Source organism: Ambystoma mexicanum, chromosome 1q (assembly GCF_040938575.1).
Source record: "Ambystoma mexicanum isolate Mex_15411 chromosome 1q, UKY_AmexF1_1, whole genome shotgun sequence".
NCBI lineage: Eukaryota > Metazoa > Chordata > Amphibia > Caudata > Ambystomatidae > Ambystoma > Ambystoma mexicanum.
In genome coordinates this window covers 1330430847-1330444315 of record NC_090922.1, presented here as the reverse complement: position 1 = coordinate 1330444315, position 13469 = coordinate 1330430847, and the positions used below count along the sequence as shown (strand labels likewise).

General features: G+C 46.4%; 1 protein-coding gene across 7 annotated transcripts in view; it reads right to left on the bottom strand.

Moving 5' to 3' along the window:
- TUT4 (terminal uridylyl transferase 4) overlaps positions 1 to 13469 on the bottom strand; it is a 2154442-nt gene that overhangs the window by 867613 nt on the left and 1273360 nt on the right. For all 7 annotated transcript variants that reach the window (XR_011291019.1, XM_069642184.1, XM_069642186.1 and 4 more), the window contains exon 22: positions 8238 to 8315. Coding sequence is in view for 6 of the 7 variants with exons in the window: in XM_069642184.1 (XP_069498285.1) it covers positions 8238 to 8315 (78 nt within the window). In the remaining variant the exon portion in view is untranslated. The remainder of the gene's footprint in view (positions 1 to 8237; positions 8316 to 13469) is intronic.

Below are 13469 nucleotides of genomic sequence, written 5' to 3'. Positions count from 1 at the left end.
GATCCTCCATGGTCCGCTCCGACATGTTCCCACAAAATGCACAGTCCTTCTCCACGTGCGTCTTGTCCTCATGGAGACAGTAGAGGCATAACGAATGCTCGTACGCCTTGAACACATTCTGAAACTGGCATCCAGGGCAGGTCCTGAACAGCTTCCCTGGCGTCGAGCTTCCTTTCTCCTGGGCCATGTCCGGGGTAGACCTCGGAACTTCTGGAATCCTCCAAAAGCGTAACTCGATGAAATCTTCACCCTTGAGGGGCGTAGAAAACTGCCAAACGGATCCCCGTTGATCGGATGTAGAAACGGTGGAGCTTGAGGCTCTTTTTAACCGAAAAATAAGAAAAATCTCCTGAAAAAGCGCGAAAACGCAGCAAAAGCTTGAGAGCTACAGCACGAGGACTCCCAACACTTGAACGTGCGATAAAAATCTGAGGATGGCTGCCAGAGGCAGGGTTTAGGGAGAGGGCAGTCATTGGCTGGGGGCAGTATGACCCAGAGACCAGTGATTGGTTACTACTAAGAAAGACAGATCAGAAATGAAACTGATACTGATTTTTTCTATACCGAGGATTCCTGGCCTGACGACGGGGACTATTCATGAGCATGTGAATCCATGCCAGACCCCATGCTGGAGAACTCTGGGAGTGCTGCTAAAGTGCTGGCCTTATTTTCTTCCGAGTTTCCCCGGGATGGCACTCCTGGCTCCTGAATTGAAATTCCCACAGCTTTCGCGCTTTCTCCTTCAGGGGTAGACGTCTCGCTGTTTTGACCCATTTGTACTTCCCCTGGGTTCTTTTCAAGAATCATCAGGCTGATTTTTCCCAACTCTTTTTTGTTACTTTTTATGGCTTTCCACGCTTTTTGTGATGTAAAACCCACCTCTACTATGTTCATCACCTGTCTGCTCGGAAACTTTACAAATTCTATGTCCTCCGAGCCAAACAGGTAGAGGTTGGGAACTCTCTTGACATAGTCCAAGAAAGCACTTCTACAAAGTGATGCATGTTTTGGTATTTTATTTGGCGCTTTTAGCCAAAGTTTTGGAATAGCATATTCTTTGATTTCTAGATCTTCTTCCAGGACTTGTTCATAAGACTTCACCTCCACATCTACTGTCATTTTTTGAACTTCTGTTTTTCCCTGCAATACTTCTGCCAGCTTCTTAGTGTTACCCTGCCCATTTTTTACTTCAACCATCAGTGATGTACTTGTGCTTTCCTTAGCATTTCGTTTTAAAAAGATTGGTGCAATTTTTAACGTTGCTTTTGTTGCACCCTGATTTTTTTTAGGAAGATTTCTATTCTCCGTCCCTAAAAATATTAAGGCCCAAGGTGGGCCTTTCAATGATGGGCAGGTTACAACTGATTTTTTCCCTCTATTCTCTTCTCCACTCCCAGTTGGGCTTTTGGTGCTCAAGGCTCCTGCGGATGAAGTTTGGTGTGAAACTTCTTGTTGATCCGTAGGATCTGTCTGGAGGCCAACGTTAGCCATCGAGATCTTTGCTTTAATCGGGCTACACTTGTCAGATTCCAAGATAACTTTCTGCTTCCCTTCTGTGTGTTTATTTTTTCCGGCGTTGCTAAAAGGTTTCCCACTTTTTTTCTGGGAGCCTTTCGTATTTCTGTTTGTTATGTCCAGTAGATGCGAGTCATTTCCTAGCATATCTTTCTGAGAGGTGTTTTCCAAGTCTTTGATTATTGAAGGATCTTCATTATTAAGCTGTTTCATTTTTAAGGCACCAGGCTTAGCTTCTTTTTTTTTGCTTTTGCAGGATAACTGGGAATGCCATTGTGCTGATTTTCTTTCTCATTTCTTTTTTTTTGCCTTTCCTTCGTTCCTTTGACAATTGTTTGCCAGGTACCAGCCATTCGCCAGAGCTTCCATCCTGAGGGCTTAGCACATCCTCCTGAATATTTATGGGGGCTCGGTTTCTACCTCTACATCGTCATCCACAACATGTGCAAACCTTCTAAACTCCTCCAAAACTGACTCCGAGAGGGGAGTGTCGTCAAACTGATTGTTTGTCCCCTCTTTCTCGCTCTGGTTTCCTTTCAGTCTTCACTAGGTGTAGAATTTCTTCAAGCAAACACTTATATTTTTCTTCTTCCTCTTTTTTCCTTGTCAGCAACTTTTCTAGGGCTGAGAGGTCTAATCCTTGTCTCGCCTGCTCCACTCTCTGCTCTCCTAGTGCTGGGATGATAGTTGTATTAATTGATGAGGTCAGCCCCACTGCTGTGGAGTCCAAACTGGTTAGATCTTTAGTTAATTCCATCAGGGTACCTGATTGAAGTTAAACTTCCAGTTTCAGTTGCTCAAAGACAGACACCAGTGAGTTTAGTACAAAGTTCAAGGCACCCAGTGCAGCTGCACTTGGCTCTTTTGGAGAGTCTTCTCCCATTATATTTTTTGGTTCCTCGACTGCTTCTGACATGGAGCCTATTTTTTCCCCTTCGTAATTTTTTAAAGGAACTTCCTCTTCTGGAGCCTCTTCTACATTTGGTATCTCCCTTTCGGGCACTGCAATATTTTGTACGGGCATTTGTGGGGGAGGGTCTACTATAGATGAGCAGTCATTTATGTCGTTTCCTAAGAGTTCTGTACCGCTTCTACATATACCATCTCCAATATCACAAAGTTTTTTCTTGCCCAAGTGTTCGTCAATTTTCCTTTGGATCTTATTTGTGGTGCTAGTATATTCCAAACCCTTTCTCCATGACTGCACAGTGTCAGAGGGTGTGCTACTGGATGGCAAAGATCCCAGGGAACCAAGATGCACCTGCGCAATAGGTATATTTGCTGGATGTTGACTTGTGGAGGGTGCATTGTTCGAGGGAAGCTCTTGATATTGGTTCTGATTCTGCAGCTCCTCATAATAGGAGCCGTCCCATTCTGGGCACCTAGTATCATCCTGCAACACTTTACTTCTCAGTTTCATTGTCCCCACACTCCAATATGCACAGCACAAGCAGAAAACTGGATATCCCCACGCCTCACTGCTCACAGCGCAGGCACAGTGCTGAGTGGCTCCGTGCTCCACTACTCAAATAACAAGACAGTTAAGCCACACTGCCTCAAAAGACGCTTAGCCGCCGCTACCAACTGTCAGGTGTCAAGTGTGTAGCAGTGTGCAAGGTACGGCAACTGTGCTTTGCAGTGTCAAGCTGCCCTGCTAGAAACGCACAGCCGCTTCCAGCTGCACAGCAAAGTACAGCAAAGTATGCAGGGAAGAAGCAACCAGGCTATACCAAACGCTCAGGTGTGCTTATTTACCCCCCAGGCAATTTTTTACTGCTGGAGGTAAGCTCGGTAATACTGCAACTCAATGCAGCCCAATACGCCACAGTATTATCACTGCACTAGCAGCACCAGCACAGACAGACCAGACGAAACCAGCGGGACAAACCAAATAGACAGGGTGGAAAACAAGGTGCAATACAAGGCAGTGTGCCTTTCACAGCTTCTTCGCAGCTTCTTACCAGAGTTTAGCTGTGGTTTCGCTCTAGGCCACCCAGCATCTCAGGATAGAAAGCTGAAAATGTAGAGAGTCAACAGGCGAAGCGGCGGCAACTTGGCCAATCTGGCAGCTCAAACAGCTCGCCCGGACCACTCTGCTTCTGCTCCCGCACCGCTCCGCACCTTCAGCGGTTCCTCACCCGGTGCCGAGCTCCACTCTCAGACGTCTTGGCCATCTTCTTAGGCTCCTTAGGCTCTTGGCTCTTCGAGTCCAAGTGCCCTGGAGCAGCTCACAACCACCTCCCTACCAAGCTCCCTGCCAAGCTTGGGGGGTATCGAGTAGATCAAAATGACGATAGGATCTGCGGTTCGCTTGTTTTCTCCAGGATACTGGCTTCGAGGGCCCGGGTAATGAACCCTACAAACTACTCGCTGCACGCCACAGATTCAAGCCGCACCTCGTGTATGCCGCGCGTATGCACTCAAACGTTCTCGGACAAAGAGAGGCCGCTTCTGAGTCTTTCTTTGATTCTCACAGGATTATCTATCCCGGGATACACCCCTCCCTCGATTGGTGGGTTCAGTCAGGGATTATACCAAGGCAGTCGACCTCCTTTGTTTTGTGAACGATGTTTGGTTTTATGTCTGTGGTTCGGCAAGAGGAGGAGGTCGTAGCAACACTACTGGATGCCAAGAAAGCATTTGATTCGGTTGAATGGCCCTTTCTTTTTATGATAGTGCGTCGGATGGAGGGGCAACAGTTTGTTTCCATGGTTTCTCTACTCTACAATTTGACTACTGCGCAAATCTGGGTGAATGGTCTGCTTAAATCGATCATCCCACTGCAGAGGGATACGAGACAGGGATGCCCGCTCTCACCTCTGTTATTTGCCCTCGCAGTTGAGTCATAAGATTAACTAATTCGAGAGGGTCATATATACAGGGGGATATAGTCATCGGGTGGTGGTTCATTTGCGGCCAATCATGGAGGAGGGGGTGGGGTTTGGCGACTTCTCCTGTTTGAGAATCAACGTAAGAAAATCTGTGCTCTTCCCACTCACAGATTTTAACAATGATTTTGGTTTCCAGTGGCATATGGTCTACACTCGGTAAGTGGTTATTGACCTAGCACGGTCTAAAGAGGTATTGCATCAGCGCAACCATGCTAAGGTACTAGAGCACTCGGTTAGTAGTAGATAGATGGATCGGGTTGCCTCTTTACTTGTACGGGAGGATTTCACTGGTGAAATTGGTTTTACTGCCTCGGTTTCTTTATGTATTTTTAAATGTTCCCTTTGCGGTCCCCAAGTCATACTTCCGAGATATGCAGACTACGATATTGCGGTTTATTTGGGTGGGCAAGCACGTTTGTCATGGCAGAGACTGACTGTGCAATTAGGAAGGGGGGGCCTCGCACTGCCAGATTTTGAGATGTATTATGATGCAGCACAGGCGGGATTCCTAATACACTGGTTTGTGAGTGGGATGGATAGATGGCATGTGGAGGTTGAGCAGTCTTTAGTGCCATTCTACCTGTTGTGAGCAGTGATATTGACCCCCACTAAGGTATCGACGGTTGACAATATGGTAGAGTTGACGAGTAGATCGTGATCTCAAATCGAAAAAACGGGGGTGTTCCATATTTTCTGCAACTTCTGGTTACGCACATCCCGCGGGTGCCACTGACTAGTAAGCTGGGGTTCACATGTTGTATGATGAGACGTAGTATTTCCAGCTTTGGGGACCACTTCCCTAAGGGGCAGTTCCTAGCAGCGGAGGGGCTGCGAAATAAAGGGGCTGTTACATCCCTAGATCTATTTTTGTACTTTCGATTGAGAGATTCTCTGAGAGACTTGTTCCCCACTTTTCCACGGGAGCTGCCAGTGGCTATTTTGAATGGAATGATAGGAGGGGGTGGATGCCAGCAGAGTGGCATCCACTCTTTACAGTAAGATGGGACTGGGATGCATTGTCATGGATGAAGTGGGAGACCTCACTAGGGGAGGCGGAGGGGAGCTGTGGCAGACGAGGTGTGGGAACACTGCTGTGCGCAAACAAGGAAAATTGCTATTAAAAGCATATTTAAGTTGGTCCATTTGAAATTCTTGCATCAAATCTATTACAGCCCCGAGAGGTTGCATACATTTTTTCCTGACGTTACAGATGAATGTGTTCATTGTGCGAAGGCACCAGCAAATGTTATACATGTAGCATTGAGTTGCCCACCAGTAAGACAGTACTTGGAGGGAGTGAGACACTCTCAGTGATATTGTGGGAGAGACGGTGGAACCAGATCCGGTGGTGGCCCTACTAGGTATTGCCCAACGGTGGTGGCCCTACTGGGTAACACCCGAGAGATTGCTGGCTGGGTGAGGAGGATGGCTGGACTACTGCTGCTGCAAGACAAAAGGAGGGTAGCGATGGTATAGGGGAGGCCAAACCTCCCGACTATTGATCGGTGGAAAGAGGACATCCTCTGTTGTAGAGAAATGGAAGTGGAATATGGCAGAACAGTAAACCAATGTGCTAGTCCCAAAGACATTTGGGGGCCGTACAAACATTATTTGATTGTGCAAGCACGAGGAACTGTGGTGGATACCAGAGAGGAAGAGCCTGCAGGGTAGGGTGATAATTTGGCGGAACGGACCGAAATATGGAAGTATTGCAAATAGGTGGGGTGGCGAAGGGTGGAGCAGACTCATCGGACAGAGAGGGGTTGTTCGGCAGCACCCGATGATGGTAACATACTTTAAGGGGTGGGTATCATTGATCATGAGCTGTATTGGAGTGGAGGGAGGAGAGGGGTTGATTCACTGAGCCACTATTTGTGTTTTGTTTTTGCCCCTCTCTCTCTTTTATTGTTGTGATTGAAAACAAACAAAGTTTCAAAAAAACAAAACAAAAATATTCTACAGGCGATCCCCTCTGTACATTTGAGGGAACAAAGGAATTTTCGTGAGCCCTTTCTATTTTTCTATAGAACATTTTACTATTCTTAGATTTCTTCTTCCCTTTCTGGTGTTGGGATAGCATGGGCACAAGGGCTTCCTCTTCTTGGGAGGCCATGTCTTGAGGGCAAGATTTCTGAGGATTATCCTGTATTATGGGCACCTTAATAAGCTGGACAGATGTATTAAAATGTGCAGTATCAAAGTGTGTTACGGCTAAACTATGGTCTTGATTTGCTGATGGGCATTTGAAATAGAAGATGGTGAAGTCTGACTTCCAGTAGTCATTACCATTGTTCTGAACTCAGTATGAAAATTTGAGCATGAAACACTGGACGCAAGCGTGATGGACCTGATTTTTTGCAAGTAGTTTCCCACTTGCCATCACATAGCCCTCTATAAAATGTATTTTAGCACATAAATCCCTCAGCACTGTTCGTATATCCCTTAGTGTCATGTTGTACAGAATCATGTCCTTTATCCATGGAATTTAGGATCCGTGATAGTACGGGAAAAGAGATGGCATCTATAATCGCTTTGGGTCATATCAGGCTGGTGTTGATCGGGTACATCCAGCAGCTCTCTTCCACCTAACTTAGTGGGTGACGACTCTGCTGTTGGAAATGTATCGGCAATGCATGTTATTCTCTCTAATAAGGTAGGGGAGAGATCAGTTGGTCCTTTTAACGCAGTTTATGTAGAGAAACTTCCTCCTGCCTGTCCCAAACCATGCTGTTTGACAAGCCTGGTCCCAGGGATAGACGTACCCATTTAGCAAGTTGATGTGACACAGCTGGGGCTAGGATCTAAGCATCCGAAATTAAGTCAACGTTTTTGAAGGTGATTAAAGCCTCTATGTCAACATGTTCCAATGCACATGATACCTCAGTATTCTCACAGTTTGCATCGCCATACGTATTAGAAGCACCGGCCTGGGAGGCTAACTGTTCTGGAAGATTAGCTTTCTGTGGATCAAACGCCTCCAGCGCAGTGGCCCCACCTTGAACAGTGTTATTTCCTCCAGTCCCTGTAACAACTTCAGCCATTGTTCTTTTTTGTAGAGAACTAGCAATCAAATGCAATGGTGGAGGGGGCGTTGCACGATGGTGTTGCAATTTATGTTGCGCCATTTTCCAAGCCGTTTGTATTGGGCGCTGTTACTTCTTAAACCGTATACCATGCACACACCAGTTTTGCCAAGTGTCTCTGGGCTAAACAGACAGAAGCATAAGCAGGTGGCTTACCTCAGACTTGGACTCTCTCACAGACAATCTGAGAGGCCTTACCTCGCTGAAGCTGCTGTCTGCTAGACTGGGATAGAACTCTTTGCCTCACTCCCGCGGGAAGCCGCACACAAGCGTTATGCGCTGTGCCTTCCCAATATGAACAGTGTTCAGGGGGAAGACAGACGGAGTAGCTGCACACTAATCTGACAGGTGCAAGCAATCTACCACAGAGCAATAGATCCAGTTGTCAACAGGGTCCACACAGCAACCTCTGGTGATGAAAGCAAAGTCAATGTCGATTTCACTTTGCTGTCCATTTTCTCTTCATCCTAGTTATGGAACTTGTGATGATTTGGCATGTTAGCTAATTCCATGTAGGCCATCACATGGAAGGCATCAGGGAGTTCCTTACAGGAACTGGAGTCCACTAAACTTTATTTCTTTGAATTAATTCACAACTAGTAGCCTTTAGATCACAAATAACACCTGCTTTCTTTTCTTTTAGAAACAATCTATACATTGGTGTAAACATTAAAATGCAAATAAGAAGAAAATATACAATACAGTTTTTAAATGTGTATCAGAATACAATACCAGTAAGACAATTTACCAATTCGTCTATATTCTCGAAGAAATAAGCATTCCATCCATCTACGATTCTCTGTGGGATGTGTTTTCCATCAAATAACTGCAACACAAGAACAAGAAGAAGCTATATTGGGTTTGTATATCTCTTTGGTTAGGCAAGTAGTTCAGCTACTGTGGCCCCACTGGGACAGCTGCTAATACTATTAAAATCAACCTACGTAGTTCACTCCTCAAAAATCAGACAGCAGATTCAAACTATCACCAGTCGCAAACAATCCATTCATGGGAAGAAAGAAAATAGAAAAATTACTTACGTGAACTCTGAGACTTTACTGAAGGTAATAAACTGCTTCACAAGACATAGTATGGCTGCAGAACTAATAGATGCACAGAATTAACACTTTTCTCAATAGGGGCTACCATAAAGAGCCACTCGGTTGAGCTCTCCTATTACTCTTATCCCACTGTACATCTCAGTACTCTGACTCAGTCACAATTCCTTTCTAAAAAGACTGGGAGAAATTTGAATCAAGGGTATGGTTACACTGGATAAAATCCTCCCTCAGACTCTTAGCCACTATTAGGACCCCTTCCAGATATTAGTCACACCAAATGAATTGCAGAGTACCCCATGGTTCAATAGTGTCATCTCTGCTATTCAACATTTACATGACTCCACTATTAGTACATATCTGCCACGCTGGAATTACCTGCTACAACTATGCAAATGATACCCACATTATTTATAAACTGGTAAAGAACTCTAACTGCCATGCCAGACCTAAAAGGATGTTTCGCACACATGGATGCATGGATGACGACAAAAAGACTAAAGCATAAAACCTCCAACATCGCACTCATGCTTTGAAGTACAACCCCATCATACACATCCTCAGTTCCCTGACCCTGCTGAGTTATGCCTATGCCTAGTACCTTCCACAACAACAAGGAACCTCAGAACAAAGGATGATAGCCTCAACCTGGAACTACTAGTCAGAGCAAGTGTCAGAAGCTGTTTCTATCAACATTGCATGTTTTGGTGTGGACTACCATATGTTTTGTTTACCACAGGACAATTACTATTTTTAATAGCTTATCCTAACAAGACTGGATTACACAGTAAACCTTAATCTAGTTCTACCGAATTACAACATGAAAAAGCTACCAAGGGCACAACACATGGCGAGACTAATCCATAGGATGAAAAGTATCGAACACATCACCCCTGCACTTCACATGCTGAATTGGCTCCTGTGAGAAAACGGAGGGTAGTCTCACTGCTACTCCCCTAGAATCCTTTGCGTAGGTGGCCAGGTGCTATTGGATCCTGATCCTGGGGGCGGAGGATCACCAGGGTGGACGGTCCATGAGGATTGGGAGTGGGGTGCCCTTGGGCGATACATGGTATCCCCCTTTCCCTATTGATGACCAACCTAACCCTTCCCCAACCTTTAAGGGCTATTGTAAGCTAGTTCCCCTAAATTTTCCAAATGTAACCACTAAGAGCAAGGAAGACCACACCTTTTTACCACTTTGGTACTGGGACAAAGTAGGTGATTACTAAGAGTTCTGAGGGTCAGGCATGTCCCTTTGATGTGGGGGGCTAATTGGATATCCACACCAGCAGCCTGTCAAGGGACTTCAGGTGTATAACTGGAGATCAGCCAGACAGAAACGAGGAGAAGGAGCACGACAAGGGTAGCAATGTGTGAGAAGGCAGCCATGGTGGGATTGAAGACCGAGTCAGGATGCCAGCAACAATCCCAGCAGAATGGGCTATGTGATTTCCCAAAGCCTGGGACCTTCCATATCCCTGAGCGAGTAGCAGGGGAGCTGCTGTGGAGCCGGAGCAGAGAGAACCCTGCCTGTGTGCCGACACAAGCACTGAAGCTGCTGGTGTGTGAAGAGAGGCACAAGGGAGGGGAGCAGGGCTTGCACCGGTACATTTTTCCCGACTTCAGAAGCAGAAGCGAAGTCGTGGGAACTACCGGAGAAGAAGCACAGAAGAATTGTGAGTGTCAGGAGGGCAAAGAGGCTCTGGGCGCTCAACAGGTCTGCGAGTGAACACTGGTCCCTAAAATGGAAACAACTAAATGCTCATTGAATAGCCAACAAAAGGGAGTACTTAACTGTTAGCAAATAAATACTTCTTGAATATCGTACTGAATTGAACTTTAAGCCTGAATAATAAAAGTGCTCATTGAACACTGAACTGATTTAAGCACATGTTGCACAGCGATTTAATTCAAACATTAAAGTCGAAAATATTCAATGTGGAAAAGAACCAAATAGTGAAATTTTATGAGTGAATGCAGTGCGGAAAGGCCATAGATTGACAGGAGGTGTGCGACACATGGTGGCTGGGCCACGAGCCAATAAGGAGAAGTCACGCAAAGACAAGAGGGCAATAAAAGGAACTAAGTGAAGGTGACTTGGTGCACTGTAGCAAGTGCCAAAGAACCTGTGTGTGTGCACTGAGGAGTCCCAGGGTCCTGGTTGCGCGACCTGTAATGATATATATGACATTTATAATGCAACTGTACACAAGTGAGTCTTGGCGCAACAAGACAAGGAGGGGGGAAAAAAAGGGAGGACAAAACAACTATCTTACTAGGCTTTCTGTCACTGAGATCACGCAAGTGCGGGGACGAGGGAAGGGGAGAAGTGGTGGGGGGAGGGAAGAAGTGCGGGTAACTCAATAAGGGCAGCCAGCGGTGGCTCCTAAACGCACTGAGAAGGGACTGTAGGGTTACAGGTACAGACCCTTAAGTGCAGGGGGATCACGGAGGCAGTGCAAGGGCAACTGGACATGCAGGAGCCTGGGCCCAAGTTCAGAGGAAAGCCAGGTGACCAGTGCGCGGAGCAGTCAAGGACATCAGCAGGGGAGAGGAAGAGAGAAAGCTGAAGCGAAAAGGAAGGTCTTGAGTTGCTTCCGGAACCAGAGATGGTTCTGCTCAAGTTCAAGAGATGCAGGGAGGCTGTTCCAGAGGGAGGCCCCAGCCGAGGAGAGAGATCTGCCCCATACTCTCTGCTTGGAGAAGTGTCTGTCCCTTAGAGAGTTAGAAGTGGATGAGCAGAGAGCTCGAGAAGGAAGATGTTTAGGAAGAGAAAGTTGGAGGTAGTGCAGTCCCAGGCCCCAGAATGCGTTGTGGACAATGCAAAGGGTCTTGAACTTGATCCTTGCCGCCAAAGGGAGCCAATGGAGAGATTTCAGAGAGAGCTGTTGCAGTAGTCCAGCCTAGAGAGGACCAGAGCTCTGGAGACCGTGAGCCTCTGGGTGAAAGTGAGATGAGGAAGAATACCTCTGAGGAGGTGCAGCTGATAGTTTGACTTCTTAGAGACGCCCGAGATGTGAGGAGAGAAGGAGATGGTGAATCCGAAGATGACACCAAGGTTCTTAGTCTCGCAGATGGGAGCAGGAAGAGAGCCCAGAGTGGGTGGCCAGAAAGTGAGAGGAAAAGAGGGAGCAGGTGTACCGATGAGGAGGATCTGAGTCTTACTGGCATTAAGGCAGAGATCATTGGTGGCACACCATTCCTGAATTGTAGCCAGACAGTCTGGTATGAGAGAAGGAGCAGAGGCGGCTGAGGGTAGCCTGAAAGAGAGCTGGGTGTCTGCATAACAATGAAAATTGGAGCAGAAAGTAGCAATGTAGTGGGCAAAAGGTGCCACCTAGTGGTTGAAAAGCCAGGGAGAACGGCTAGACCCATGGAGAACACCACACATAGAGATAAAGAGGCAGAAGAGAGGAAAGCCCGCAGTTGGACTTGAGAGGGTCGGTCAGTGAGAAAGGAGGTCAACCAAGCCAGAAACTGGACTGTGCGGTCTAACAACTGTGCCTACACCAGAGAGCCTTGTGTGGTGAAATATAAGGACATGAGCAACAGATTAATGAAACCACTGCATATGAACTGGCAAAGTGAGCCGGAAAGGAGGTCAGGTTGACCTGGTGTTTTGTTGAGACATTTCTTGGGAAAGACTGTGGTAGAGATAAGTCTTGGGGAAGGGAACCCCGCGGCTTAACAGAACCACCCTTGTTGTCTTGAAAACCAATCAAGACTCCCTTTTATTTCAGATTTTGCTACTTGAAACTTGGGGAAGGGAACCCCAAGGATTGCTTCTGAACTATATTGCCTTGAACTGGATAAAGGTAAACTTTAAGACTTTTTCATGGAACTTCCTTATGCTTGGGTAAGGGGAGCTGCTAGTAAGCTTTGAGCTGAAAGAAGCTCAGAACTTTGAGTGAACACTAGTTCTTCGAACTTTGGCATCCCTACAAATTTGTTTGTTTTAGTTGTGAGGGCAAGGATAGGTTTTGGATACAGACATACTTTTAGGCTTAACTCTGACTCAGACTTTCCTTAGTTTCATTCAGGTAGGGAAATCCTACATTAGCATAGGGCAAGTTAGGCTTTCAACCATCATGACATTTAAGTTAGAACATTTTCTTTTGGCAATCCCTGCCAAAAAAGTATACGTTTCAAAACCCTCTGCCTTACTCACTGCACTCATCATGGAAATGACCCAGCATACTTCATAAGGATGTTACTGCACGAACACACATTGAACACAGTGAGGGCTAGAAAAATCAATGGACTTCTGGAGTAAACTACCACTGTCAGTGGCAGGGAGGGCTTGGCTCCTCAAAATGGTGGCATTACCTCGGCTATTGCACTGCTTTAGCAACGTTCCATTCAACGTTCCCCTACAATTTTTCAGGGACCTAGATAAGCTCTGTAGACTATTTCTCTGACAGGGGGAGGCATAGAGTCGCACTACAAGTACTACAGAAACCCTACGAGAGAGGAGGCCTGAAAATCCCCAATTTTGAACTGTATTTTTTGGCAGGACAATTGCGACCTGTAGTTAAATGGATGGCGGATGAGATCACGATGGACACTCGACTTTTACAACCGGCCATCCCACAAATGTTCCTTAGACATTTACTCTGGGCCCCTGCAAGCACTACACAAAATTGTCCCTTTTTGGTGAAAGTCGGGATTCAAATTTGGAAACGGGCCTGTAAGATCACGAAAGTAATAGGCCCGATTTCCCCCCATGTCCCTAATGCAGCGACCATGGCGGGTAGACCCTGGGGTCACACGGAAATAAGAACTGGATGGGAGCCTTGCGGAGTAGCCACACTAGGGGATCTGATGAATGAACATGAGATCCTGTCCTTTGCTGATCTGCAAGGAACCACGGGATTGCCTGCGGAACAGTTCCTGTTACACAGGGCAGTGATGGAGAGGCT